The 25,672-nt window shown below is 37.8% G+C and overlaps 2 protein-coding genes across 3 annotated transcripts in view; one reads left to right on the top strand and one right to left on the bottom strand.

The window, feature by feature from the left end:
- LOC113440852 (interleukin-5 receptor subunit alpha-like) overlaps window positions 1–14,638 on the top strand; it is a 29,449-nt gene extending 14,811 nt beyond the window's left edge. The window contains exons 3-10 of one of the 2 annotated variants that reach the window (XM_087938410.1): window positions 1,340–1,454; window positions 1,575–1,747; window positions 5,947–6,071; window positions 8,164–8,190; window positions 9,842–9,968; window positions 12,681–12,774; window positions 13,731–13,809; window positions 14,509–14,638. In XM_087938410.1, the coding sequence (XP_087794536.1) occupies window positions 1,340–1,454; window positions 1,575–1,747; window positions 5,947–6,071; window positions 8,164–8,190; window positions 9,842–9,968; window positions 12,681–12,774; window positions 13,731–13,809; window positions 14,509–14,586 (818 nt within the window). In that variant the 3' untranslated portion in view covers window positions 14,587–14,638. Of the gene's footprint in view, window positions 1–1,339; window positions 1,482–1,574; window positions 1,748–5,946; window positions 6,072–8,163; window positions 8,191–9,841; window positions 9,969–12,680; window positions 12,775–13,730; window positions 13,810–14,508 lie in introns of both variants that reach the window. The other variant, XM_026707497.2, reaches the window with a different exon arrangement.
- A 3,066-nt stretch (window positions 14,639–17,704) lies between these two features.
- On the bottom strand, window positions 17,705–22,565 carry SLC25A6 (solute carrier family 25 member 6). The gene is made up of 4 exons (XM_026707498.2): window positions 22,355–22,565; window positions 19,734–20,220; window positions 18,749–18,889; window positions 17,705–18,330 (listed from the first exon to the last, which is right to left on the bottom strand). The coding sequence occupies exons 1-4, from the start codon at window positions 22,463–22,465 to the stop codon at window positions 18,173–18,175; spliced, it is 897 nt and encodes a 298-aa protein (XP_026563283.2). The 5' UTR covers window positions 22,466–22,565; the 3' UTR covers window positions 17,705–18,172.
- Between the last annotated feature and the right edge of the window lie 3,107 nt (window positions 22,566–25,672).

Below are 25,672 nucleotides of genomic sequence, written 5' to 3'. Positions count from 1 at the left end.
TCAAGCTGGAATACTGTATGTCAGAAAATAACAAGGCTCTGTAAAGCATAAGGCTTGCTGTGAGGATTATGGACTAAGAATGCAAGGTTGAATATATTGTCCTACCCAAAGGAGAGAATGTTAGGAATGTAAGTCTCCTAACAGTTGGGTTGGAAATATATAAACCAGGATAGACATTTTAATACTGTCTCTTTAAGGGAATGCTGAAATTGTAATTGGGTGTGGTTCCTCGAACGGTCATAAGATGGAGCCAGAAACCTGGGTTGTTAGTTCTGTTGTTGCTAGACGTTCTGATGTTCAATGTTGGTTGGTTTACATTTCCCTCTTGACTGTTGCTGATCGTTGTTATTCTTGGATTTGATGTGAGTCTCAATACTGGATTGTTTTTGATATTGGACTTTGTTATTGGATTATTCCTGGACTGAAAACTGACTGCTATAACGGTGTATGACTTGGACTGTTTGTTGGACTTTGCTTAACCGTTTACTGGAAGTAAAAACCTACATTTTACTATACAGTGTATCTGTGTGCTGGTTGTGTGTTATTCTTCACCATTCTCACTATGTCTCCATGTGTGAGCTCATTCTCCTAACGGGGAATTACCTCAACACCTCCCACCATGCAAACAGCATGTAAAGAATTCCATTGCTCATAGAGAGAGACGAGAGAGAGATGATGAGAAAATGTAAGCTTAGATTAACATTGCATATCCACTTCTGGCTTCAATATTACTTTGCTTTATCAGAAATTCAAATTAACAGTCTTTATACAGATGGGCCTCAGGAGATCATCTTTTACTTTTCTGTATCCTGTACAGAGGTGGATTTATAAGCTGTACAGAAGCAGATAGATAACTCAACAAGATGTCCATAACAAAGTACATTTATTGGTTCATCAGGTATCTTCATAACTTACATTTGTGATGAAGTTCTTCTTGAATGACCAATCCTTTGTATATCTGCCTTGTAGTAAAAGATAGTTATCTCCTAACCCATCTCATAGCGATAGAAAGCAGCTCCCATGAGTTAGGGAGTTCAGGCAAAAGTGAGGGAAACTCCCCCAACCCATCTAGGGTCAAATTAGTAACCAATCAGGATTATAGATGTGGCCACGTGACATGAACTACATTTCCCAGGATACCTTTAACTACATTTACCGTGATGCATTCCCTTAAGGGGACAGCTCATAATTCCTAAATAACTATCCAATTCCCATAGACTGGCTGGGACAGCACAGATTTGTATGGAGTTCACTGAAAGGTTTGAAGCTTATATTGATTCATATATAATATAACCCATTGTCTTGAATATTTAATTTTTTAATTTTTACCTATTTCTAGGTATGAATGGAACATCTGTTGAAAATGTTGACTGTATTGTTCGCTCATATACATTTAAGAATCCTACTATGAATTGTACTTGGAATGCTGGTAAAAATGCTCCTCCAGACACCTGGTATTTTATGTACTTAGCATATCACAAGTAATGCATTTTCATTTAATAAGCTAAAAAAATCTTTTTTGAAAATATATTGTGTTTGATTGGCTTTTAAATAAAATTCTTTGGGATAAACAGGGCTACAGATAATGAGTGTCCACATTACATAAGTAACACATTTGGAAGACACATTGGTTGCTACTTCCCTGATGTTATAGCAAATCAATATCGTGTGGTTATTACAATAAATGGATCAAGCAAACACTCTCCAATTCAGTCGTATGTTGATGATTTCCGACTTTATGAGAAAGGTGAGAAAAAAGTGAGAATCTGTTTTCAATTAATAATAATAGAAGCATGTTATAGCACAGGGGTGGGCAAACTTTTTGGCTCAGGAGCCTCATTGACTTTTAAAATTTGACAGACGGGCCGCCTCCTGGTGTCGAAATGCCTGTCATTACAAGTCAAAATCAAATGAATGCAATCATTCAATCATTCACATCAAACCTTAATTCTGTACCAATCTTTGGTGGGCCGGATTAAAAAGACCAACGGGCCAGATGTGGCCCCTGGGCCATAGTTTGCCCACCCCTGTTATAGCAGATATCTTGAAATATGAAAATGGTCAAGTATGATATGCCCCAAATTAATGGTACCAGTAGCTGAGTTATAAGCAGGGGTGGGATTCAAATTTCTTAACAACCGGTTCTGTGGGCGTGGCCTAATTTGTGGGTGTAGTTTGGTGGTCATGTGACTGGGATGGGAGTGGCTTGCTGGGTGGGTGTGGCTGGGTGTCATGTGATGGGTGGGCATGGCCAGGTGGTCATGTGACTGGCAAACCGAATGTAAGTGGTCCTCGCTTAATGACCAGGTCCTCACATAATGGCCAGTTGCTTAGCAAGTGTTTTTTGCCAGTTTCCAAGGCCTGGGGAGCCTTGGAGAGGGCAGGGCAAGGCCATGTGACTGGCAAACCAAATGTAAGTGGTCCTTGCTTAATGGCCAGTTGTTAACAAGTGTTCTAATTTACGACTGACCTCCACAGAGTTACTTGGCCTGTTTTTGGTGTTTTGACAGACATACACACACACACACACACACACACACACTTGTGACCCGTTACAACATCCCACACAGTCTTGTGACTGAGGTTTTCTATGTTTTTTGCCAGTTTCCAACAATTCCTTCTGGTTTCTGGTTAAAAATGCCCTTTGGAGAAAATGGACTTTTTAAACAACCAGTGTTTGCTTGATGACCACAAGGTTCACTTAATGACCATGGTGTTTGCCTAACCCAGGGGCCTGCAATCTTAAACACTCAAAGAGCCATTTTTCTATTTTCTTTTAAACAGGTATCTCTGTCTCTGTCTTTCTTTCTCCTTCTTTCTCATCTCTCTCTCTCTGTCATCTTTTTCTCTTTCTTTGTCATCTCTTTTTCTCCCTCTCTGTTTCTCATTTCTCTTTCTTTCTCTCATCTACAACTGCTAAGATTGGAAGCTGTTTTTTTATAATACTATTTCTTTGCAATTTTTTTTCACACACATTTGTGTATATGTATCCAATATTATTTCTTCCTTTCCACTATGTATTCATAATGGGCAATGATTGTGTGTGTGTGTGTGTGTGTGTATAGCATGTGTATATGTCACATCAAGGGGTGCCTCGCCTGGCCCCTCCCCTCCCAGCCATTTCTTGTCACATCCAGCCACAAGTTATCTATAGTTCTATAAAAATGTTGTTCATCAGTTTTTGACTTTATGATCTAGGTACTATAGATGTCCTTTCATGGACCACTGAAAGGAAGAAATGGCTTGCATGCTTTGCCCAAGAGGGTGATATAGGCAACAGGCTTTCAAGGGGCTGCCAGAAAGAAGGTGGGGGCAGGCAATGTATTTTCCAAAGCACCTGAAGACAAACAAGAAGCAATGACTAAGACTGAGGAGAAACTTCCTGACTGTGAGAACAATTAACCAGCTTGCCACCAAAAGTTCTGAGTGCTCCAACACTGGAGAATTTTCATAAGAGACCAGACAGCCATTTCTCTGAAATGGTATAGGGTTCCCCACAAGGTCCCTTCTAAGTGTTATTCTGTTATTCTGACACCTTTCCTAGGACCTCTACTCAGAGTTTGGCATCCTCAGTTTTCCTTCCTGAGAATCGGGTTGGACTAGAAGACCTCCAAAGTCCCTTTCAACTCTGTTAAACACACCTGTATTTATGCTCTGGACTATTGACATGTAAACCCTGAAAAATACCTGGGCAAAAGAAAGGCAGTAAAATCACTCTAGGTGTAGGGACAGTGTAAAATATTAAGATATGATAAATAATGGAACAATTAAAAATAATAGCACAGAGTTTTATCTCTCTCTCTTCCTATTTTTTCTTTCTTTCTCTATCTCTTTCTTTCTTTCTTTCATTTCACTTTCTTCCTTCCTTTCTCTCTTTCTCTCCCTTTTTCTTTCTTCCTTTCTTCTCTCACTCTTTCACACACACACTCCTGGTGGAGCAGGGGATTGGACTAGATGATCTCCGAGATCCTTTCCAGCCCTAGATTGCTCTTTCTTTTCTCTCTTTCCCTCTCTCTATCTCTCTCTGTGTCTCTTTATGGTTCTCTCTCTTCCCTCTGTATCTCTCTGTATGTGTGTGTGTGTCTCTCTCTCTCTGCCCCTCTCCCTATCTTCCCCTCTCCCCCCCCCACCCCCGTGCCTCTCTCTCTCTCTCTCTCTCTCTCTCTCTCTCTCAAAGTCAACTGGGCCAAAGCAGCAAGTTCAGACTAGCTAAACAACGATCATGGAAGCGTCCCTTCATCCCCCTCCTCCTCTTGTGGCCGAACGAGTGCCAAAGCACAGCAAAACCGGGCACGGGGCGGGCAGCTGCGGCTGGCAATCATTGTTCAGCCCGTCTGCATTCCAAAACGAAGAATTGAAAGAAGTAGCAAAGAGCACCAAGGAAGGACAGCTTGCTGGCTTGGCCCAGCTGAGGATTTGAGGGAGGGGGAGAGACAGAGAACACACACACACACACACACACACACAGAGTTGGGGAGGGGTGTGTGTGTACGCGCTTTACCTTTTAAAATTCTTGATTTTCTTTATCGTTTAAAAATCCTGGTAACATCCTGTATTTATGCCCTCTTTAAAAGATTCATAGCATGTTTTGAAGGTGAGGCATGTGGTGAATAACACAATTATCCCAAAGGGGGAAAAAAGAACATTGGGTTTTTGAGGCTAAATGGTGGCTAGAAACACTATCCAGGAACTTGAAGGCTTAATTTCATGCAGCTTTTGCATGGATGAAATTTCTGCTCCTGTTGTGTGGGAGATTGGTTGGGGATGTGGAAACTGGAAGGGAGCATGTTGCTTCTGGAATACTTACAGGAGTATAGTTTTCTCATTCTCCCCCCCCCCCGCCCTCTCTCTCTCTCCTCCATGGCAAGAGCAGCAGCAGCAGTCAGTGTCTCAGGAGAAAAGTTGCGGCCCTCCCACATATTCTTCTCGTCTTGCCTTGAGTAGCCTCATGCAGCACCAAACTTAGCATCAAATTTAGCGGGCTTCACAAATGAGGAGGCGCCATTTGTGAAGGATGCTAAGTTTAAAGGTGCTGCACGTGCTGAGCAGCACCTTTAAACTTCACACATTTTACAAATGAGGGAATTCCAGCATCATTGCCGCCACATTTGTGAAGGGCGGCTTCCCCCCATGTTTCCCTCGCTCCAAGCAGCCTTCCCAGCTTCGCTTCCCCAAGGTGGAAGCATAGCAGGGGGAGGAAAGGCAAGCTGTTGAGCCCCAGCCCAAGGCTTGCCATACCTGGTGGCGGGGATGTAGCAGCAGCGAGACTGCAATGGTGATGGCAGCAGTGGCAGCGATTCTGGCAGATCGGGGCTTCCAGGACCAGCTCCCCACCCTGCCATCCATCAGCTGTTTGTGTGGGCAAGGAGGGGCGGGGCCGACAGGGTGGGATGAGGCCAGCCAGGGGTGAGATTTGCTGGTTCTCTGAACTGCGCAGAATCATAACATCTGGTTCTATAGAACTGGACAGAACCGGTTGAATCCCAATCCTGGTTATAAGGGACTTTTCTTTAAAAAAAATGAATGCATCTTTTTATGAAGAAAGCATATGTGGTACTTCATCTTCTGACTTGAAATAAGTGAGAAAAACAAGGCTTTCATTTTTAAATATTAATTTTCACTGATCTAGAGCAGGGGTGTCAAACTGGCGGCCCATGAGCCAGTTGTGTCACTTGCAGGCCACGCCCACCCCAGCTCCCCAAAGGGGGGAAACATCACAATACGTCACGTGATGCCACAAGTTTGACACCCATGATCTAGAGGCTGAAAGAAGTAAAAATGAAAAAAAGAAAACCAAATATATCTACCAAATTTGAGCTAAAGAAATTGTGCTCATTGTGTTTATCTCTTCTTTATTTAAAGTATTTCATTGCTTATATTTGTCCATACGTGCATGATTTCCTAAGTCTTCAACTGTTACTTATAATGCTGGTTTTTTCATTCCAGAACAGTTTCAACCTCCCCAAAATATTACTGTGGATTATAGTTCACCATTATATTATAAAGTCCAGTGGGAACCTCCTCCAAACTCTCGTAAACTTGGAAGTAATTGCTTTGAGTTCCAAATAAAGGTAAGAACCAACAAGTCAAAACATTTCCTTTCCAGCCTAATATCAATTTTTAGATTTGAAAATGACATACATAGGAAAATAAATATTTCAAATTTTGAAAAGATTGCCAGATTGTCATTGATTTAAAGAATATAGAAGTGCGGTTTCATGGTTTCATGTACAGGAATAAGACAGGATAAAAATCCCAGAAATACTTGGATGAAGGGATTCTTATTGTCCCAAATACCCTAGGACAGGTTCTCAACCTGTGGCCTATGGATCCCAGGGGGTCCACTATGTCATCATAGGGAGTCCAGGAAGGCTTGAAGAAATGTTATGCTTTAAATCTTGAGTTAAGTCTTGTGGGTCCATGGTCATGATCTGTGGCCACAAAAGTTATTTAAAGAGGAACCACAATGAAGAAAAGGTTAAGAACCCTCAAGGTAATAGGTGGGCTTTTCTACTCAACAGGCACTCCCAGTGGGATTCAAATTTTTTTACTACCAGTTCTGTGGGTGTGGCTTAGTGGGTGTGGCAGCGGAAGGATACTATAAAATCTCCAGTCAGAGGTGGTATTTGCTGGTTCTCTGAATTACTCAAAATTTCTGCTTCAGGTCAGAACCTGCTGAATACCACCTCTGACTCTCAGCTATACAATAAACTAAATCTATTGCCAAGGTAAGTTGGGAATATTAATCACTCTCTTGTACTAATTAATACAAGGAGGCTTGTATTAGATCTGCATTGATTGCCAACTAGACTATGCAAAGCAACTGGAAGCAATGCTTCACAACATGTGAAGAGGCTTTGCTAAGTTATGTTTGTATGTGTACATCTGCAGACATAACAACTTTGTTTTGCTGGTGATTCTGAGGGAAATGTTTTGTGTGTTGAAGTGTTTTCTATGGAATCATAGAAACTTTGTCAGAGGGTATCTCTTTCACCTGGTTTGATTCATTTCACTCTAATTTCAATATTGTAATCTATTTAGCTTTCATATTTATATTGTGTTACCTTCTTTGAGTATTTGCTGAAAGAGAAAGAAGGGGCTATTGTATAAATCAAATATGGTTGCCTACAGGTGCAGGTTAACTGGATGCAGGAAGGCAAAAATGCTCATCAGAATAGGATTATCGCCAGGTAGCAGGCCTGTTTCCATAATTAAAATGAGAAGTAATTAAAATAAAAGAGTTCTGATATTTAGGAAGAAAAAATGAAGGTCTGCTCAAAAAATAAAAGACCCATTGCAAAATAAATGCTACTGGGCCTACAAAAAATCAAAAGGGGTATATAAACAGATTTTTTTTTTCTCTTTTCAGTTACATGGTTAGCAAAGAAGTAAAGTAATGGCATGAAATCATTAGCAGAAACAGCATAAAGGAACTGGCTAGTGCTTCTCTACTACAGATAGTTCTTGACTTAAGACCACAACTGAGCCCAAAATTTCTGTTGCTATGTGAGACAGTGGTTAAGTGAATTTTGCCTCATTTTACAACCTTTCTGGCCACAGTTGTTACGGGAATCACTGCAGTTGTTTAAAATTAAGATTTAACATTGTTGTTAAGTGAATCTTGCTTCCCCATTGACTTTGCTAGTCAGAAGGTTGCAAAATTACATGACCCTGGAACATTGCAAGCACCATAAATATGAGCTGGTTGCCGAGTGTTTGCATTTTGATCATGTGACCATGGGGATACTGTCATAAGTGTTAAAATAGTCTTAAGTCTTTTTTTCAGTGGTGTTGCAACTTTGAACTATCACTAAATGAACTGTTGTAAGTCAAAGAATACCTGTACAATATTTGTAAGAAATGAGGACATAGTTCATTCAGCAAGCATAGGACCAGAGGGGCTGCAAGAGATGATAATTAGTTCAGAAAATAAACATAGGAATATCTCCAAAGAAATGTTGCCTGTAAAATAACATAAATAAAAGTGTTTAAAGGAAAAGTAAATAAATTACTCTTCCTTCCCAACACTTTCTTCTTGCTATACTTATCATTTGGCCATTATAATTATTATAAACAACTGACTGTGGGAAATGTATACCCGTTTAGAAAAGGACAAAATTATCAATACTAGTAACTATTTTATTTTCCCCCTTTATTTTCAAGGATGAACGCAGGAATACAATCATAAATGTAAGTGTTGTCACCTAATAAATTGCCATTTGTTTAATCATCTCATTCTGTCTAAATTTGCTATTACTATTCAGATTTGATCCAAAATAGAAAATAGTGTTGAAAATTTTCCAGGAACTCTAAATATGAAGAGGAACATGAACAAAATTGATAGTTGGACAGAATTTCATTTTTCATCAGAAAGATTTTTTTATAAATAAAAATAGGCAGAATAACACTAATATAAAAGGTCACACCACAAGAAATTTCATTGGAAACTGCTGCTAAGGAAGGGAGAAGTGGACATACAGGTCTTAAAATTAGGTGATCAGGATGCTATATAGTTCAAGGTCAGTTATTTTCTTCATACAGAAAAACAGATATTGTACAGAAGGAACCAGATTTAATCCAAGAAAACCATATACAATTTAAATAGTAACCATCAAGCCCCTTAGGTGTCAGACTTCTAAATTTTGGAAACAATCAAGAGTTGTCTACCCCCAGTTTTAAAAAAATAAAAATTGTTCTGCACAGGCACAGCATCAAAGTGTCATTCCTTGTTTCTATGGCATTTCTTGGAATGTATGAATATGTGCTGTTAAATTAGGAAAATTCGTAGCTTAAACCAGGAAGATGGAAGATATTCTAAATCTACAATTTAATTATTGGTTTATTGATTGTTTTTAGAGATGAATACTGAGTTTGCTTTTTGTCCAATCAATTGGGAGCAAAATAGAAAACCCTTGCAGTTGGTCCCAGTGGGAATTATAGTAATTTTTAATGAATTCTCCAGATCCTAGATCATAGGACTTATCAGAGTTCAGAACGACTTTGATAAGTCAAAATAATAATGCTATTCCCTCATTTTTTCTTGCATAAAGGGCAAAAATAGGGCAGTTATTAATTTTTTTATTGTAACATCAAGTTTTAACCTCATATTCTAACATTCAATAGCAAGTTGTTTTCTTTGCATAATTCAATTTAAAAAAAAATTTCATAGTCACAAAGAAATGGAAGCAAGGTTTGAAATTAAAAATGAGCTGTTACAATATTTATTTTCATTAATAAGCAAAACATTAACTATAATATGATTGTCCCAAAGGTGCTTTTCAACAAGCAACTGGACTTTCTGGTTTTTCTTTGAAGATGTTTAACTTCTCACAAAGATAGAATACCATTGTAATTAGCATGCACTGAGGGGGGGTGTGCACCTGCCCAGGGAGTGCGCACATGTCCATGGGTGGGGCACATGCATGCATGGGATGGGGCGGTGTGCATGCACACATGCATGGGGTGGGGGGTCATGCGTGCATGTGCTGGGGCAGAGTGCATGCACAGGGTGCGCACATGTTGCATTTTGAGGACTTGGTGCCAAAAAGATTAGCCATAACTGCGATAGAGCAAATCTGTAAATTAAAAATATCGGAAAAGAAATGAACAGCTGAAGAAGCTTCTTGGATGAGAAGCAAAATGTCTTCAGAGAAAAACCAGAAAGTCCAGTTGCCTCTTGAAAACCATCTTTGGGACAACCATGACCTGGATGACTGAAAATCTCCATAGTCATTTAGCAATATAAAGTGATTGATTCAAGATAAATTGTATTTTTATACTGAGAATTGTTATTTCATCAAGCAAAAATTTAAGTACTGGTAGATAAATGTTTTGCTTTTAGGTAACAGAAAAAACATACAATTTCGCAAAGCCTGCAAAGTATATCTTGAGAATTCGCTCAGTTGGACACTTTACGTGTCCAATTTCAACAGAAATGAATGGAGAATGGAGTGAACCTATTGAGTTTGGTAATTTATTTTTTCTTTAATTATTTTTTCTTCTTGATGCTAACATTCTAATAATCAGCCTGTTATGAGCTTCCTAACATCAAAATGATCACTGAAAAATAAAATAATATTGATATATTTAGGTAATTCCTCGGGATACTTTGGTAGCAAGGTTTCAAAAAATTATGGGACTTAAAGTTTTTAGAGTCTCAGACTGTGAGTTCTGCTTTTAATGCAAACAATCTTAGAGATAATAAATTTAAATTCTCCAAACATAACCCCCCCCCCATTTTTGCTACTATATTGAAAACTTGTAATGAATAAGTTATTACAGTTTAATTATGTTTATGTGGATAAAATTCCAATTTAAAGTAAAAAAATTAGAACATGATAAATAACCTGTTCCACTACGATGGGTCATTTGGCAGCAATTATTATTGTTTTTCACTAAGATGTTAAAATGCACAAGATATTAATGGAATGTGAAAATTAATACTTGATTTGACAGACTCAAAAATACTATATAACTAAAAAGTATAATAGCGTATTAATTTAGTTTTAGATCATCATTTCTTAATTGGGTCACAGAATGTGATTGTAGGAGAAGAGAAAGCACAGCTGGAAGGCAGACTAAAACACATCATCAGTTTGTAGTCCTTGTGTTGCCAAATCCAGTCCCCCATGAATTCTGTTGACCCTTATCTAGTGCCAATTTAGCACTGAATGTTAGTTGACAATGACTTTGAACCTAACAAACCCTCCTGGTTATTTGTTCCTGATACTGGTGTTTGAATAGAACTGGCAACAAATAAATCCATTCCATATTGGCATAAACCATTGGGAAGGACTAATTTGAAATTAATTTGTAACAGATATTTCATAGATGCTCATTCATAGTAAAACCGGTACATCTGTCAAATAATTTTCACCAAAAAAATGTTGGAGCAAGAATAGGTGAGTGGTACCTATAGAATCTGTCATGGAAAGATAATTGTAAAGCAATATATTTGTAAGAGCTAGTGCCATCACAAAACCAAAGGTTGTCATAAATGAACAATTAGCATGGTTAAATTTATTTCTTGAATATACCACTATAACACATTGGAACTATTATTACACTCTTATTATCAGTATGTATAGAGACCCAAACTTGTAAATTGGTTAAGGCACCAGGCTAGAAACCAAAAGATTGTAACAGAAAATGACTTCCAAAATCTTATCAAGAAAACTGCATGGACGTGTTCAGGCAGTTGCCTGGAATTGAGATTGACTCAAAGGCACCAAATATACATACATACATACATACATACATACATACATACATACATACACCATATATATAGTATGTGTGTGTGTGTGTATGTATGTATGTATGTATATGTATATGTATATATGTATATACATATGTATATGTATATAATATAGTTAAAATAGTGATTGACACATTCTGATAAAGATTAGAAGGATTATCATTTGAAACAAAATCTGGATCCCTACCTCCTAACTTTAAAATTTTACATTAATTTTAAAAATAAAAAAAGATCTAATGACCAATGTAAAATGGGCTTGAACATCTTTACAGATTACAATAATATACATACACACACACATGAAAAATGACAAAAAAGTATGAAAAAACATGATATTCCATTTGTTTTTGACATCTTTAATTTGCGATGTAATATTCTTTTGTTCATTGATAATAACTACTTGTAATGCTAGAGATATTTGCTGTATCCCATCATAGTAAACAATAATAAACATAACTTTATTTTTAAATACAAATTATCTCAATAAAATCGAATTACTCTTCCTCCCACCATGAATATTCCTAATTCCTTATCAACTTTATTCTAAAAATAATGGATGTGTGAGACAAAGCTTCATTTTTAAAAATACTTTTTACATTCTTTGATGGTAGCAGAATAACAACAAAATTTGTTGTGTCATTTTCTTAGCTCCACATCCACATTGATAGTAATCAGCTAGCCACAGGTGAGGAACTATGACTTGTGGACTTCCAACTTCCAAAATTCCTGAATTAGCCATTGTATTTCTATTTAATGAACACACAAAAACTGGATTTTGATTACCTGGTCACATCTGCTGATCTGAAGCCACTGATTAGCTATAAGGAGGCGCTAAATTCAACATTCTCCTTTTGGATTATAAGTTTTTCTCTCAAGTTTTAATGACATTTTGAGTTTGAGACAAAGTGATTGGACTAAAAATCTACTGCTATCTTCCAAGTTCACAGCAGATTTGAAGGGCTACATTTATTTTCTCCACTGCAGGATCATTTTAGGAATTTCTATAAAATACCTGATACAGGTTGACTGAAAACATGAAAATAAACATATTTGTAATTCTGTTTAGGGTTAACTTGGCTTTCTTAGATGAGCACCTAAATTTGCTCTCCTACAAAGAAATAGTGGCCAATATGTACATTATTTCCAAAATAGAAAGGTACAAATCAGTATTTGTTCAATTAGTTTTGTTTTCCTGCTACTGATGATACCATATTTATATACAGCTATATTAAAATTATTTCATTAAATATACATTAAAATAATGGTACCTATAGGGTCAAGGGTATCTTTTGGCTTTTTCTATTTTTTTCCTACCAAAAAAAAGAGCTCTGAAGCCTGCTTCTTCATTGAGCTATATAATCATGTGGGTCTGAATCTCTCTTTAAATAAATCAGTATAAGAATACTAAAACCTATTGTTTCAGGTACTGACCCTGATGTGTTCCCTACACTGCCTTTAATCTTTGCTGCACTTGGAACCATAATGATAATTGTGCTTTTGACCTTGATTTGTAAAAGGTAAAATTTAATTATTTTTCATTGTTATGCAGACACAGAAAACAGTTTTCACTTTAACATCTTTTTGTCCTAGCAGCTGATAAATCTAGTCCTTTAAAAAATTCAAGTGCAAATTGTCAACTAGACAAGAGGCCGATATTGAGGAAGGTGTAAGAATATATGTTTTTACCTTAATAAAGACAACTTGTTTATGTAACATAATGATAAAAATAGATTGAATACAAGCATCGTTATACAACTATTAGGTTAAATTTACTTCTAAGAAGAGCAGAACAAAACCAATAAGTACCTTTAAAAAATTGCAAGGTACGTTTTGCTGATTGCTATGGATATATCTCTTAACAAAAACCTATCTTCTGCTTTAGGCCTGTTTTTGTAACAGATACTGAATCTTCGACTTTTTATTTATTTTTATTTCATTGATTTCTCTTCACTTTTTCTTATCTTATTCCCCCCCCTTTTTTTTTTCTCCTCTGAATAACTTTGGCTTCCAATTGCCTGCTGTAAGAATTCCTCTTGGCTGTTGTTCTCAGATACTTTTTTAAAATTAATATACTGCCTGTTTATTCTTTTTTTCCCCTTTGGTGCAATTGGGTTAATAAAGGTTCAAAAGAGTGCTTTTTGTATTTTATGGAACAGAATCTATCTGAACCCTATGCTTATTTCTGTATCTAATTTTGTAAAAGATGATTCAATGCACTTAGTGGTTTTTTAAAGTGTTTTTTGTTCTGCTCTCAGACCTTGTAGAATTGATAGAATTAAACACAGAGTTACTAGTCTTATACTTTAGAAGTATGTTGTGTCAATGCTGTTGCACATTTTCAGGCACCTATAACAGGGTTATTTCAAGAGAAGAATCTGGGATAATGCTCCAAATTAGGGGGTTGGACTAGATGACCTTCAAGGTCCCTTCCAACTCTGATTATCTGTTATCTGTTAAATCTTTCTTTCTACAGGAACCACATATGGGGAAAACTTACTGACCCAGTTCCCCAACCAAAAGATATAATGTGGCAACATGAGAAGAATGTGGAGGTGAGTTCGAAATATGCTAAATATAATAATCTATATTTTATCTATACATGAGTAACTTTTTCATACCTACTTTATAATTTAACGCTGCTTAATAATTAGTTCTGTCATTCTTTTATTTGTGGCAATATAAATTGAGAATAGAAATGTACTTTTAGCTATGAACTTTTAGCATCCAAAATGACTCAGGACCAAGTCTAAAGACCAAAATCTAAGAATTACCTTTTCCATTATGAATCTACCTTAACAGAAGTTATTTTGAAGATATACTACTTCCAGAAACTCAATTATCTAACACACAGTTTTCCTGTAGAGCCCAAGGCCATAGAATTAATTGCTCTCCCTAAGAGGAGTGTTTTGTCCTCAATCTCCCAGATTTTTGGCAAATGGCTAAAACACACCTGTTCTCTCTTCCTATTTCCAACCTCCACAACTTCTGTACTATGAGATAAGTTGTGCTAACAGTGACTAGCTGAACTATGTTTTCATGGCTGATGGTGGACTAGAACATGGGCCTCCACTGTGCCAGTCCAGTATTTCATCATCACTTCACTATCCTGTTCTCTGTTGAGAGACTAATTTATATACAAAGAAAAATAAGGGTTTTGTTATGTGTATTTGCAATGAGCTGTGATGTAGAAATGAGAATTAAACAATCATGATCTTTAAAATTAATGCAAGGATATTTTCTTTTCTTTGAAGTGGGTGACCCCAGTACCTATAGCAAGTGAATCAATAACAGTGGTTGAAGAAATGTCTGCCGTCTCCCCAAAAGTATGAGGCATTGTCCACTACAAAAAAAACCCTACCCTAATAAAATAGTAAAAGAAAACCTGTATATGTGTATGCTTATCTATTTCTTTCAAAATATGAATGCATTTGCATAAATTCAGACAGTGGGATTTAGGATAACAATCTTAAAACTAGAGGCTGCCAAACAAGAGCTAGGGCAATTAATTTTTCCAAGGTGTCACATGAGAAACTGAGACGGTTGTGGAAGGCAGAACTAAAAAGGATGTGAAAGTGCATAGGCATGCATGGACCCACATACATAAATTGAATTTAAAGTTACTTTCAGAATAAAAGACAAGGGCAGTCAAAGGGCTGGATGTAGTCCAGGAGCCATAAAATGCTAGATTCATCTGTACAAAAGGAACCAACTTGCTTCCCACTCCCCTTGGAGCTTGAATGTGGAATGCTGTTAGTACTTTGAACAGATCAATCGTTAAGGGAAGGTACCATAAAAACCCACAGATAAGTCCACTCATGGATAAATTCTTTTTCTCCATTATTCTGTTTTCATTTTTCAATAAATACTATTTGTTTTCTACTTGGCTTAACCAGGGGTGGCACATTTTTTATGGTACAGGTATTTTGGTTTAGTTTGTGTGCATGTGTGTGTGTGTAGGTAGGTAGATACGTAGGTATATTTTGGTTCTTAAAATTTTCAACAAGAGCATTTTTGTATGTGTTTAAAACAGCAACATTCTATTATGAATAGATGTTTCACAAGAAAGTTGTTTTCCAAGTACCAATATCACTACAGTTCAGAGTAGGAACCTCATGCTAAGCGTTTTGTGAAGGAATCCACAGCGCTACTCCAAAACTCTCATATTTTTGTATGCTTTCACATTTTCAATGTTTTAACATAGAAATACAGAAAACATGTATGCTCGTTTCAGAGAGGCTTCGCCTTAATGGTAGAATACTTGGAATGTTTGAATTGTTGATAAATTATTTTGTTTTCTTTCCTTCATTTAAAAATACAAGATACATCTTGAAAACCAATAAAGGAGGATATTTGTAGCTCAGTGGTATTCTCAATCTTTGGTATTCTCTGAGTGTAGTTCTTTTCTTGCAGACCTCTTATTACCCAAACTAGGTAATGTCATCAGTGCTAGTAAGGAATGGAATTTGCTCTCCAAAAACCTCTTCTTACTAGCACTGATTTTATCTAGTGTGAGTAATGTCTGCAAGAAAACTTAACTAAGAGTACCAAAGACTCCTCACATCTTGAAATTATGTGATATGTACGTCCTTTTAGACACCAAAGGCTCACATAATAGGGTAACTTGTTTAGGCAATAAATTGACCTATTGAATTTATGTACATTGTAGACTATTATTGACAATTTATATAAAAAAGTGTTATTTAATATTGTAGCTTTCAAGCCCCACATTAAATATTTGAAAGATCAGTTGCGACTCCAAAACCATGACTATCAAAGTTTCCCAGTTTCATATTCCCAAGAAAACACATAATTAGGTAAATAATTTTATTGCAGAAAATTAGAAAGATACAACCCAGGTCTGTGTGCAACACTACACAATAATTCTGCTATATGCATGTGTGATTGGCTGAGAGTCTTGAAGTTCAGTCCTGGGATTCCTCCTGCACCATTTTTATATTAACACATTTTTGGCTGCTCTTTTCTTGATTTTATTGAACTTTTCAGAGCCTCTTGACTATACTTTTATATGATGGAGTTGATGAACTAGATATATTTAATAACTTTTGGGATGAGGCTGTATATATTGTTTTTATAAATCAATGAAGACCTTTTTTACTATTGAATAGCAAAAAAGTACTTAATATTTAAAATATTTAGTAAAAATCAACTGCCAATTGCCTTGTTAATGGAGATACATTTCAACATATTGCCCAACAAAGTCTACTATCACATTTTTGACTGAAAGTCAAAACTGTTCATATGACTTCACTTACCAATTGGACACAAAGGATACATTATGAAAGCATTGCAAGACATCATTATATAATTCTGGAATGAAAACTACTTTAGCTGCAACAACAGATTGTCAGTGTGCGTATCTGTCAATCTCCGCAAAGGACTTTTGAGCAATTTGGTCAGTTTTTAATTCAATTTTCCAGGCCCATTTTTACTTCTAATTTTGTTATATGTCACAGTTTAATGGCTGTATAACTTTTTCTGATAATGACCAATATCGTATACAGTAATTATCTTGGGTCCCAAAACACACCTCAAAATTGGGTTTGGCTTATTAGTAGATGTGCTTATCCACAAGTATATAGGAGAAATACAATAAAGTAAAAAAAAGAACCATTCAAAATAATACTAGATAATACACATCTGCTGCATTATGTCTCTCCTCACTTTTTTTTTTGCAAATTCTGGAACTGGAAAGTCAAATTCTCTCATTGTACCATCATCCTTTAAACCTACTAATCTAAATTAGTAGAAAATTCTACTAATTTTTTCTGATACCATATTTATTTTTTTATTCAATACTCTAAACATCAATATCAATAAAAACACTTCTAATAGCTACTTGTTTTTCATTAGCACAGTGTAAAAGCATACAAATGCCAAGTGGGAACATGAGTAAGACATCTTTCTTCAAATAATCAAAGACCCATACAGGTGTTTTATCTAATGCCACATACATGTGCTAGTTTACAAAGCATGTACAATGACATTTTCCCATAGCTCTTTCTACTTATTCTTAGGTGATCTATAATTATTAGCATCCCTATATGCACACAGCTTAACCATTGCATTACTATTTTCAAGCTATGTTTTTCCCATATTCACAATGTGTTGCTATTTCAAACTATTTTACCATTTTCACAAAAGCATGATGAACACTTCTGAAGGCATATATGAACATATCTTATTTAAAGAGCCTTTAAATCTAGTGATTATGTCTAATAATCCAACTACAGTATTCTCCCCACACACCACAGGATAGCATTTTAAAATGTCTTGCCGTACTTGTTATTTCCTTACTTTGTCCCACTCCCCATTTTTGTGCAGGTGGATATGCACATGCATAAATGCTGCCCAAGGTCAGTAAACCACATCTTACTGCATGGTGAGGCTGGCCCTAAAACCCAAGATGTAGTAGTCATACATTTGACACATAGTTAATTATGTTTATTGTTCACGGAATGCCCCAAATTGGAGAACACAAATGCTAGATGTTCAGCTGTGCAAAAACAGTACATGGTGCTTAAGTACAAGTGGAAAAACAAGATTGGCTAAACGAATATTTTTCATTTTTCAAAACATGATTTTTATGGTCCTTTTAAGACAGGACTTGAAACTTTTAGCTGATCTTCAGACAAAAGCAGATCAGCTTCCTTGGACCCTGAACTGTAGCTACTATAACCAACACCAAAGACAAGACAAATCCAATGAACTGGACAGTCTGTTCTGATGCCTGTGTAATGTACATCAGTTCACTGAAGGCAGTTTCTAGTCCTTCTTAAACATGATCTGGCCCCGATAAATAAGACTGAGTAGGAATTATTTTAAGTCAGTGGTCCATAATGGGAAGTTATTCTACATGATCTGTCAATTTAACTTACATTTCTAATAAAATTTTGTTTACATGACTTTCTTTAACTCATCATACAACACAAGCACAAATGCACCACCCATGCCTCGAAGAACATTAGACCATGCGCCTTTGAAGAAAGCCTTTCCACCTTCATCTCTTGCAATTTTTCTCCAACAGTCAATTGTTCCAGAGTACATAATGTCAGCTGTGGGGAAAATAAATTGATTCTTTTGAATTACTTAGGTACAAACATAGCAAGATCACAAGATATAAGGAAGCTACCCAGAATTCATAGTTTCAGTAACATACCCACCAAATAGTTCCGTTACATTCATTTATTATAGGAGGTTGTGGGGGAGAAATCTCTCAGCTAGGCAATATTTATTTTTAATAGTGGACCAAAAGTACAATTTCCTTACTGGAATGCAGCACATCTGTAGTGCAATTCAACTGACATGATTGTCAAGCTGCTAGTGCTGAATGACTTAATACATACTTAAGTCTTAACCAATAACATCCACTGTGAATGAGGTTGCAAGGTTTTATATTTAAACAGAGCACACAATGCATGAATGGAAAAAGCCCCCATTCTGCTTCAAAGTTTATAAGCAAGTTCTATTTACCTGCTTTACGCCCAGATTGCATCATCATTCGACGTCGCACTGTGTCAAAGGGATAGGAGATCACGCCAGCTACTGAAGTCACTGTTTGTGCAATCATCCAGCTTATCACAATATGAGTATTCCTAGGATCTGGCAACATACCTGTAATGTAACAAAGTTCTCATGAAAATATAGACTGCTTTGCATTAAGATTTGGAAGCATTGTTTAAGAGTGTCCAAAGGTATGTAAAGTAAGATCAATATCAATTATTTTATTTACAACACAATGAGTATTTAAGAAGCAGATGCTCATCCCACATCAATTACAGTTAGCAGTAATAGTAAAATCATGTTTAGTCTTATTCTTTCCGCTTTCAGGAAAGATAACAAGACTTTCTTTAAGCAGGCATTTTTTAACCTTAATAAAACATAGAAGAGAATAAGGTTGAGCTGTGTGGGGAGTCCTTGGTGCCCCCCAAACTTGTCTGTTTGCAGATGTTTCATTATTCAATTCAGTAACATTGTCAGTACCATTAATAAATACTGATGATGTTACCAAATTCAGAGAACTCCAAGATTTCTTCAGTTCAATAGAATATTTTAACTATTTTTATTTATCTTTATCTTTGAATTCTATGCCTTCTATGTCAAATAAAATAACTATGAAAATGTAACTTTGTTTAAGCAGAATTGTGGATACATTTTATAAAAACAGATATTAAATACTGCCCAAAGTAGATGTACTTCTCTAAATGCAAGCATTCAAATAATCTACTGCTATCATTCAACCTTTTTCTTTGAATACAAATCTCCATTACCCTTCATTACCCTTTTCCCCCCTTTCTTTCATTTCCTATACCTTAGCCCACTGAAATTTAAAAGGTCTTTCCAAACATCATTCCACAGAATTGATAATGTTTTAGCAATTGAGTCTAGCAACTAGCAACTATAAACCTTTACCAATCAGAAACAACATTTCAAAGATCAGCCTGAATATTTTACTTACCTTTTGCTGTATCATAGATTCCAAAATAAGCAGCTCTATAGATGATTATGCCCTGGACAGAGACATTGAAGCCTTGATATAAGCCACGCAGGCCATCAGACTTGAAGATTTTGATGAGGCAATTTCCCAGACCTGTGAATTCTCTGTCAGCACCAGCTTTTCCAACATCAGCTGCCAAGCGGGTTCTCGCAAAATCCAAAGGATAGACAAAACAGAGGGAGGTAGCTCCAGCTGCACCACCTGAGGCCAGGTTACCAGCAAAATATCTCCAGAACTGTGTGTGCTTGTCTACTCCTCCTAAAAACACTTGCTTATACTTATCCTTGAAGGCAAAGTTGAGTGCCTGAGTTGGGAAGTATCTAATAACATTGGCTAAATTTCCACGCCAGAAGGACAATATTCCTTGCTCTTTGGGAATGCGGACTACACAATCAATGATTCCTTTGTATTGTTGATCAACAGCAATTTGCTTACTTGCATGTTGCACCTGTAAGAAAAGTTTTATAACAACTCTGAATTAGATGTGTTTTTGTTTCTGAAGCATTTTAATAACATGAAATTACATTTATTATAGTGTGTTCTGTATACATATTATAAATATTAAAAGGACTATATACAACCTTAAATGAACATCTATTGTTTTCACAATACAAAAATACAGAATTTGAACTTTATATCAAAAGTAATATTTTTAAAGACACTCCCTTGGAAAATAATGGGAACAGGCAAGCTTGCCTCAAATCTACAATGGTCAACTACAAAGATGGAAGTTATTCCTACCTAACATTTTATCAAAGCAAAATGTATCACAATCATAGACAATAATAATGATATGGTAGTCAATTAAAAAACTTTAAGTATATGTGTGTATGAGAAAAGACTAACAATATTAAGACAGAAGCTGTACATAACAAGAATCTAAAAGGTCAGAGTAGGAGCTTTATGAGTTTAGGGAAGTATTGCTGCTTGGGAAAACTATTGTCACATTTTAATATCTTTGTAGTAACCATAAACTTTGTAACTGTAACCTTGTAGTAAGACATAGTAAGCTGCCATATAGCAAATGAAACCACTCATCTACCTAGTCCATTGTTATTGATACTGTCAATGTTTTCCAAGATTTCAGGACAGATGTTTTCCAAATCCCTTAAAAATTTCTCTGCACATTCCTCCCTTAAGAATTTTTAAAAGACACCAACATCTAAATAAATTTACCTGATTTCAATATTGAAATGCCTTTCTAGAGTCTAGGACCATGATGGCAAACCTGTGGCATCTGTGCCACAGGTGGCATGCAGAGCCATTTGTGCCAGCACGCCAGCTGCAAGCAAACGTACCTCACTGCGCATGCATGTGCCTCACAGCTGATTTTTCAGCTGATTTGAGGCCCTTTTCGGCCTCCCAGAGGCTTGAAAAAAACCTCTGCAGGCCGAATAATAGGTCCGTTTCATCACTTCCTGTAATACCAGAAATGACAAAATGGGTGTGTTATTCGGCCTGCAGAGGCTTTTTTCAAGGCTCTGGGAGGCTGAAAAAGGCCTCAAATCAGCTGTGAGGTGCAGTGCAGGTAAGGGGATGGCAGGGGGGGATTGTGTGCAGGTGCACAGGGGCCTTGGGGGAGTGCATGCATTGCTTTCTGGGTGCTGGCATGGAAGCATGCACATAATTTTTGGCACAGGAGCCCAAAAAGGTTAGCCACCACTGGTCTAGCAATGTATGACTCTCCTGTTGATGCAGGTTGCAAAAATACTCAGAATATTTTATTGTTTTGTTACTTTATCCTTTTTCATTCGTTATTTTATCCTTTTTCATTTGACCCTTGGAAGCAGTTCATATTCGCCTGGTGAATATGCAGCCATACAAACTCAATAAATTCACAGAGTAAGTGCATGGAACGATGCGTCGGCTTACTAAACAAGAAAAAAGAATGGCCTGCAAAAGAGGATAACAATAATTTCCTACGGCTCACATACTTCCTCGGCTCTCCTAACCGGGAAATAACAGCATTTAAAGATACAAGTCGGAGACCAGCAGGCACCGAAACCACCGTCTAGGCAGCGAAGGGGCGGGGCTAATCCAACCGCCGCATTAGAAACGTCACTCCTCTCGCCGACTCCGCAGAGCCTTGCGCTTCTGCCAAGTCACGCGAGATGGAAGAGGCGAAAGCCCCACCGCATCCTCTCCCCGTTTACTCGGGACCTATACGTCCGCCGCCTTGTCAATCAAAGACACGTCGCCGGAAGAAAAATGGCGGCCGGTTCTCACTTTCCTTCGTTCGACCTCTTCTCTTGTTCCCGCCCTTTCTTCCGACTCAAAGGAGAGCTAGCGGGAAACCGAGCAGGGGAGGGATGCGAACGCGAGTCGACGTCTTCCCCTCCTGGATTCCACTACCCGTTTTCCAACCGTCCCGGCTACTTCCTCAAAGTCTCCCGGAAGGGAACTGGTTTGACAGCGCCCGCCACGCGGAGCGAGTGGTGCCCCCTCCCCTCCCCCCATTGTCCCTACAGCAGAGCCGCTGCGAGCTCCATATAGCCGACGGTCGTGGAGGGACGGAGGTTCCCCCCCCACACCTCCCGAGAGCTTCTCCCCTCCCCCGCCGGCCACGCGCTCGGCGGGCTGACCTGAAGCAAGAGCTTGACCCGCTCGATGGGAGCCACCGCCGTTTTGCTGATGGCCGCAGCGACGCCGCCCGCCAGGAAGTCCTTGGCGAAGGAGATGGCCTGCTCTGCCATGGCCGCAGTAGTAGATCGGAGCCGCCGGGTGGTACCGAAGGGAGGGGCTGGGAAACGGGGCGCTCTGTCGTTGCGGCCGCAGCGCAAGACAGCGAAAGGGAAGGGCTGCCTCTGTTCGGGAGCTAAATGGCCGGTTGGGGAAGCTCCGCCCGCTGGGCGCCATTGGCGGGCCCGACGAGGAGAGGCGGGCTGTGCCGGCCGGCTGCGTTTCTCTTCGGTCCTGCTCCACCCCAGGCATTCCCGGGAGGAAGCCGAGGATTTTGAGCCACGTGGAAGGCAAGCCAAGGCGCCTTTCCCCGGCCGAGATAATCCGGGGGGGTGGCGGGAAGCAGCTCCAGAGACTTGCTGCCTGCGGCGACATTACGAGTAGCGGCGTCGGCGGCTAACATTTATTTTTAACGGTACATTGGATGCATTCGGGTTTGCTTTCCAGGTCAGCCTTTGATATCCCGTGACTACAATCGAAACCGATTCGAAAAGTCATCCCGCTAACCGTTTCATTATGAGCCCTTCGATTTGAGTCGGTTATTGAGCTGATCCTTAGATTGCTTGCTGTTGGCAACCTCAAATAATAAAGTGGATAATAGCAAGAGTAACGGAATGTGACAACGTTACAGTACTGCTTGTGAGCCACTCCGGTCCCTTGTAAAGTCCTACAAATATTGGTTATTTTCTTTTTACCTTGTAGCTATTAGTTGCTACATAGATAGATTTCTACTCTGATAGTGAATTTGTTTTCTCCATCAACTGGGACAGTTCAAACATTCAGTAATATTTACAGAAATCATTCCTATTTATCTTATTTTCCTTATCTTTCTCCTGTGCTATCTTAATGCAGCGTTCAGGAGAGCCATAGGTTGAATTAATACTAAATCCCCCTACCAAGATTTAGCCTTTGGTGAATAAAATTAATCTGCAATTTCTTCAAAAAGAATTTTGGAGCTGGAGGAGCACCAAAGTTTTGCTGAAGAATTAGAAGGGAATCCCAATTAAAGTCTTAAATTTATTGAAACCATAACATAGTTTCATCTTTAACTTTGTCTTCAATTTAAAATAAGTGTTTACCTGTTGAAAACAGATTTCAAGACTGGAAAATAATACCGTAGGTAATTAAGACAAATGGTAGTAACTTTTTGCAACCCACTGCTTTTTTTTTTTGTAAGACCACTTATTGAAATACGCTGAAAATTGTCTACCATGGTAAAATTCATGGTAAAATTAACCTAAACTATCTACAGATTGTTCTTGACTTACAACCAATTTCTGATGCTAAACAAGACAGTTAAGTGAGTTTTTCCCCATTTTATGACTGTTAAGTTGGTAACACAGTTAAGTGAACCTGGCTTCCCCATTGACTTGGCTTGGGTTGTAAAAAGGGAACATATGACCCTGCAACTATCATAAATATTAAGCCAGTTGCTTAGGGTCTGAATTTTGATCATGTAACCATGGGGATGCTTAACGATTGCAAGTGTAAAAAATGGTCGTAAGTCATCTTTTTCAGTGCCTTTGTAACTTCAAATAGTCACTAAACAAACTGTTATAACTTGAGGACTACCTGTACTTCATCACAATTATTTGATTTTATTATTCTTTGTACCAATCACAATCAAGTCTTTAGTCAGAGTGATTAAAGAGAAATTTGGCTCATTGATACTTAATGTTGTGATGCTTCCTTCGGTGGTGTAACTGATCTTACCATGTGACTAGACTACAGAGTAGGGTTGTTAATGGCCTCAAATTTTCATGTATTGGGTAAATGTTAATTTGTATTCCCTTTTATTTGAGCTATGTACATGCTGAAAAATTAAACATTGGAAACATCCGAGAAGACTTCTTATAACAAGTTTGATTCTTGATCTAATTGTTTTGTAATGACTTTTTTTGCATAGACAAACTATGTTTTTCCTAGATTATATATCATATAAGCTCTATGTTCACTGCCCATATGGGCATTTTAAAAAAATGGTTTTTATAGATATGAAACTCAAAACCTTGCACTTAATCCAGTTTAACATATTTCAGGTGTGTTTTCTCCATTATTAAGTTTTCTCACTCTGATGCAGGACCAACTCAAACGGGCCTTCCAGAGAGTTCTAAATTGGATTTTAGATCCAGTCTTAAAATAGGTTAGGAAGTCTTTTTGTACCCTCAGGAAAAAGTGTAAACTAAACATGTTCAAAGAGAGAAATATAGCCGCCTTCAAACTTTACTCTTGATGACTTTATGCCAATCCTAAATAAACAAGAAAATGCACTTCATAAACTCAGAATTCTATTCTTTCTCTGGTATTACATCTAAAAAGAAAACCTTGACCAACCAGATAACCTATCCTATCCACACAACTCCGTGAATTCTTTATAATGGGCATAAATTCAATATGAATTATCTGTTAATAAACTGACAAAATCTTCCAAAATCCCACTGGTGTTTTGTTCTATAACTCTGAAAAGGCTTGCCAGGTGAAAATCTGGACAGGACCTGAAGTCCTTTGAGAAGCAGCTCTTTCAGCCAGCTCCCAAGAAGAGAGAGCCAAAGTCAAAGCAGAGTGAAAGGTAGCTTAGTGAAGTAGGAAGCATGGTGTGCCCTTGGCAGGTGGGTAGGCCTTGGGAATCCTGGCACAGGCCAGATGTGAATGTCTCTTCACTCTAGCTGGATACTGCTTGGAGTTTGGCAGGGAAGATTTTCAATTCCTGAGCTTGGGTCTCTTCCCCAGCCCCAAGGCATCCTGTGCTTTACCAGAGACTCTTATCTACTTAACTCACAAGATCATTTAACAATGCCAAAGGAGTGCTAGGATTGCATTTGTTGAGAGCAAGCATGTGGCCATCTTATTTAATGACTGTTTCACTCAATGTCCACAATTCTGGTCTTAACTGTATAGCTACCTGTACCCAAGTACTGTGCTATTGTCACTGTTCAGAAATTCTTGTTTACTAATCTTTAAATACACGTTATATAGAAATAATGGCTAGACTTCCCCAGCTTTTCTTTTATTATCTGACCAGAGATGAAAATGAAAGAATCCTCAACAGCACTCCTTAGCAATCAGACTCCAGAGGGCCATCTTCATCTCCACCACAACTTTTGTCCAGTTAAAAGTGGCACTGCTTGCAAGCTGCTTCCTTCTCTGGCTGTTCTTGGCGATATAGCAAAAAATGTATCTCCCATCAGGGGAGGTTCAGGGCAAAGTGGATTAACAGTGGA

The sequence above is a fragment of the Pseudonaja textilis genome, chromosome 8 (assembly GCF_049901715.1).
Source record: "Pseudonaja textilis isolate UNSWEBS1 chromosome 8, rPseTex1.2, whole genome shotgun sequence".
Lineage (NCBI taxonomy): Eukaryota > Metazoa > Chordata > Lepidosauria > Squamata > Elapidae > Pseudonaja > Pseudonaja textilis.
This window is presented reverse-complemented; position numbering and strand designations above follow the sequence as displayed.